Source organism: Galeopterus variegatus, unplaced genomic scaffold, assembly GCF_000696425.1.
Source record: "Galeopterus variegatus unplaced genomic scaffold, G_variegatus-3.0.2 Scaffold10665, whole genome shotgun sequence".
Lineage (NCBI taxonomy): Eukaryota > Metazoa > Chordata > Mammalia > Dermoptera > Cynocephalidae > Galeopterus > Galeopterus variegatus.
In genome coordinates this window covers 40,771-45,951 of record NW_007736776.1, presented here as the reverse complement: position 1 = coordinate 45,951, position 5,181 = coordinate 40,771, and the positions used below count along the sequence as shown (strand labels likewise).

At 39.7% G+C, this 5,181-nt stretch overlaps 1 protein-coding gene across 1 annotated transcript in view; it reads right to left on the bottom strand.

Moving 5' to 3' along the window:
- The window catches only part of LOC103610143 (nesprin-1-like), a 20,623-nt gene that overhangs the window by 13,443 nt on the left and 1,999 nt on the right, over positions 1 to 5,181 (bottom strand). The window contains exons 2-3 of the mRNA XM_008594368.1: positions 4,205 to 4,470; positions 339 to 2,499 (exon numbers count right to left, since the gene is read on the bottom strand). Of these exons, the coding sequence (XP_008592590.1) occupies positions 339 to 2,499; positions 4,205 to 4,470 (2,427 nt within the window). The remainder of the gene's footprint in view (positions 1 to 338; positions 2,500 to 4,204; positions 4,471 to 5,181) is intronic.

The following is a 5,181-nucleotide window of genomic DNA, read 5'->3' as shown; positions in this document are numbered from 1 at the left end:
TAAGGAAAGAAAAGTCAACATGGATCCCACTTAACCACATGAATTCCGAGCACACAGACAATAAAGGCATCCTGTTGAAGATGATTCTAGGTGGTATCACAAAAGAAATATGTAAAGAAGCAATTCTAACGAACCACCAAACAAATTCCTCATACCTGTGTGCAAGTGAGCAGAGTGGAAAGAGCAAAGTAAAAGGCATCCTGTTGAAGATGATTCTAGGTGGTATCACAAAAGAAATATGTAAAGAAGCAATTCTAACCAACCACCAAACAAATTCCTCATACCTGTGTGCAAGTGAGCAGAGTGGAAAGAGCAAAGTAAAGCTCTGTTGTACCTACCTGTCTGGCCCGTAAGGCTTCCTGAATGTCTCCATCCAGCTCTGAGAGCTCAGCCAGGGTATGTGCCAAGTCAGCAGAAATCAGTTCCTTGGCTTTTGTGGATTTCTCCTTCTCCTTGTCACTCAGGGCGCTCATGATTCTCAAGCTGGACTGGACCTCTTCCTGATGAATCTGGATCTTCCTGATTTCCTCTTGGATGTCCTGCAGGTTGAGGTCCAGGCACACGGGCCCACTCAGTTCTGCCTTCACCCTCCTCAGCCAGTCCAAGGAGCGGCTCATCTCGGTCTGGAAGTCTCTACTCTGCACCATTCGGCTCTCACACTCGGTCACCGTCTCACCGATGGCGGAAGTCAACAGTTTTAATTCTTCATGCCAGGACTGGATCTGATGCTTGGCTTTCTCATAAACCGAGGGATCAAGGTGTGCAGCAAGATCTTCGAGATGCATGGTCACTTGCTTTAGCAGAGTCCCTGAGTCCTGGAGACTTCCTGCCAGGGAGTGATACATTTTGAGCTTCTCCTCTGCAGGCAGTGTTTCCTCGTCCACTTTGGACTGCTCTGTTTTCACAGCCTGGAGTTGTCTCTCCAGCTGTTTGCACAGCTGTTCATGCTCTTGGTAAGCGCTCACTGTGTCTTCTAATAAGCTACCCCTTTGTTCTGTTTGTCGCTTCAGCCTGTGATACCAGGTAACAAGGTGCAGCATCTTGTCTGGCTGCCACGGCTGACCAGTGCTGCGAAAACTTTCTTTTTTCTGGTTCAGTTCATCTACCGCTTCCCCGAGGCCTGCTACCTCACCCAGAAGAGCTCTGCAACCATCCCGAAGAGACAGGGCCTCTTCAACAATCAGGTCACTGGGGACTCTGTTCATCTTCAAGAACTGGTCTTCAAGTTCACTCAGAGACTGGGTTGTCAACTCGATCAAGGAAGCATATTCTTTTCGAGCAAGAATTGCTTCTTGGACTTTATAGAACTTGTCTTTAGCCAGGGCAACAATTACATTAAATTGTTGGGGCAAAGCATTTAGCTTTTCACTGAGGTAGGAATGATCAGCCTCATTCAGCGATGGTAATATGGCCTGTCCAGTTCTCTGCAGTGTAAGTAGAAGATTTTCATATTCTGGAGATTGCTCAAGAATGTGCTGGTATTTGGCCAATTGTGTTTGAAGCTCAGTGTTCTCATTCATTAAGTTGATTTCTGGAAATGTAACAATATCTGCTTGTTTTAGCCAGTGACAAGCTTTATCAAAATCTTCCTTAAAATGCTTCCTAGAAACTAAATTTTTCTCTAGTTCTTGTAACCGATGACTACACTTTTGTAAAACAGTGTCATAGACACTCTGCAATTCCTGAAGCTTACTCAACACCTCACTCTTTTCCTGCTCTGTGACTCCTTTCATTAATTCACGACCCTGGGCCCAAAGTCCAGTGACATCATTTTGGTAAGTCTTGAGGCTGGCTTGTGCACTCTTACAGGTTTTAACTTGTTTGCTGACATCGTCTGGTAACAGGCAGATATGCTCACGGAACATTATCTTTCGCTCGTGTTGCTGGATTTGGCTGGTTGCCTGGAACACTGCCATGAGGAACTGGGTTTTCTCGGACAAAGCCTTGTTTAAGTACTTTCTTCGCTGTCCCACTAAGTCGCCGAGACAATTCACGTGTTTTTGTGCATCTGCGAGTGCCTTCTGGATCACTTGCCGCTCATTCAGGCCGAGATCGGCCATCACCCTATCTGCATCCTTTATGAGTGATTTCAGGAGCATCTGTTTGGCCTCCAGGTCACTGCAAATGGCCAGGTGACCCATGAGGAGGTCCTGGGCCATATCAGGAGGGGGGCTCTGCTTAAGGGCTTCAGCAATGTTGGGCTGTTGCTCCTCAGCCCACTCCATTAGCTCCTGAAATCTGGACTGCAGCACATTTAACTCCTCCAGGTTGGTGACCGATACTTGGATTTTCCTTTTGACAAGGTCCTCAAGCTGAAACCAGCGCTGTTCAAAGTGACTTGTCTGTTCTTTGACTAATTCTTTGTCATCTAAATTCAGATGCTCCATCATTTTCTGCTTTTGATCTTTCAGATCTTCAATAGCATACTTTCTCTCCTGCAACGCCAATGCTAACTTTTTCAAAGCTTCCAGGTGGACGGCTGTACTCTCTGCATCAGATCTTAAAATATATTGAAAGATATAAGAGCAAATTAGCTTTAGTTGGTATCAGTATTTGATCATACCATTTTAAATTACACTTCACCGTTCTCTTTAAGTGGATGTTCTTAGCTTAGGATAATTGTAAGTAACTCATGGTTTATTGACAGAGGCACTGTAGTTATCACGGAATATATGTCCCATGTATTTCTATATCAGAAGTTGAATCAAGTGCCTGGGTACTTCTCTACTCTCCTTTTCCTGGCTAATGACATCCTTCAATCACATCTGACAAACACTTTTAGCTTCTTCTGGCTCTTATCAACTGAATACAATCTGTGTAGTAACAAGATCCCTGGATGATTTGTGTAACATTCAACATTGAGAAGCACTGATCTATTGTATTCTTGAAAACAGTACTGAAAGGAATTAATAAGTGATTCATGATTTATGTGCTTTCTTATGGGAAAAGGGCTCCGGGAACCCTCTGCACATGGTACTAGATAGTAAAATCTGTGCTAGGCATAACCAATGGTTCTAACAGCTACTCGGTTGTATACTTAGATATTTTTGACCATTAGAAATCTTTAAAAATAACTGTGAAATGCAAAATTTTCTCATCCCTTTGACTGCACAGCACACATGAGAAAGTGGAATCCTATAGTTGCACTTGTTTACAAGATGATCAGTTCTGAAGCATGAGAAAGAAGCAGGGCTGGGAGGAGTATGATGCATTCTGTTTTGAGCATATTCAGTCTGAGGTGCCTGGGGGCTACTGTAAGCCAGAAATAGGGGAGGTTGCTGATACCGACTGGATTTATCCCGAAGACTTGCAAAATGTTGAGCATCAAGGAAAAGTCAAAACAATAGAAATTAGTACATTAAAACAAAAAACAAAAAACCACCGTCATTTAACTACATCTAGAATAGTGTTGGGTTTTTATTGCTGTCAGCTAATAAATCTGGGCAGAGGAAGTTCAGATTTTAACAATTTTAGTGATGAAAAGTATGGAGAGGTTTTCATATGCCACCGTCATTTAACTACATCTAGAATAGTGTTGGGTTTTTATTGCTGTCAGCTAATAAATCTCGGCAGAGGAAGTTCAGATTTTAACAATTTTAGTGATGAAAAGTATGGAGAGGTTTTCATATGATGACCCAGTGTGCATGGATCCTTATTTTTTCAAAGAAAAATGCTAAGAGGGGTTCAGATCACTACAAAATCATAAAGCACACAAATTAATTGAATTTGGATTGTTCACTAATTTCTAGAATACGATACACACAAGACAAAACTTTACGATTACACAGGATCTATTACTTTACAAACTTGATAAAAGATCTAAGGAACATATAAGTTCAAGAAGGATTTGTTTCATGAATTCATAGATGATCGTCCCATAATTGGTAACTAAAGAAATTAGAAATATTCTTGGGATATTTTGTAAGGTCACAGAGTAATAGTTTTTGGAATATTCTTTGAGGTCACAGAGAAAAATGGTGCTGTTTTCAAACATCTCTCTTTTGCCCACTGGTTAAGTTAATATTGATCTAGGGAAACTATGATTCTATATCCATATGACAATCTTAAGTTCCTTATAATGTTTTACCAGTATTGATAATAGACAACAGATGTTAAAAACATAAATAAGACATTTTGAATCTTTCTAGAAATTGGGAAATTTCTGACTTAGCATTTTGGTGACTCACTGGAGAATTTCTGTTACCTGGCCAAGTTATCCCATTCTGTAGTAAATTTTTCTAAGAATGCTTCAACAACATTCATACAGTCATGGTAATCTCTTGTTCTCTGAAGATCCTCTTCCCTTTGCAAGCACAGGTTGTTAGACTGAAGGCACAGATCTAGCCATTGATCGTTTAAATGACTTATTTCCTTGTGTTCAGGAGACTTCTGCTTCTTTGTTAACTTATCCACCTTTTCTGTGATAGTGCTCACCGATGCCTCTTTGCACTGTAGTTTCTCAGCAAAATCCTGCAGGATAACGAGAACAAAATAAGTAATGTTTAATGCAACCCCCAAATAAATAGTGAGTGAGACACAGACGTATACCCCTCTAAGTTCCTAAATATGAAAAAACTAAAGAACGTAATGGTCATGAGGGACAAAGAGAAAATCTAAAAATCTCCATACCTCTTTATGAACATAAATTCCCAAGTGTATAAGAATCAGAGTAACTGTGGTATTTTCTTTTATTGTGTTATTTTGAGACATATAAAGAAAAACTGATAAATGTGAAACAACATTATGGCTAATAAAGAAAAAAGTATTTTGCCTTGAAGTGGGGCCTTAGTTTTCTATTCTTTTTTTTTCTGCATTTGCAAATAATATTTCAGTAGAAAATATATGACTGATTATCATAAAGAAAAAATAAATCTTAAAGTTTGTTAGAAATTTGATCCTACTTTCAATCAGTCAAATATTACAATAATTTTCTATTATACTCGTATCTTAAACTATACATAAATACATAATAAAAATATATTTCTATTATATTTAAAATTGATTATATGAGGGGTCTTAAAAAAGTTCATGGAAAGATTCATATTATTTTTTTTTCTTTGGTTGTTTTTTTGAGGGGTTTTTTGGGCAGCTGGCCGGTAGGGGGATCTGAACTCGTATTATCTTTTTTTTTTTTTTTGTCTTTTGTCTTTTTTTTCCGTGTCCGGCAACGGATCGCAACCC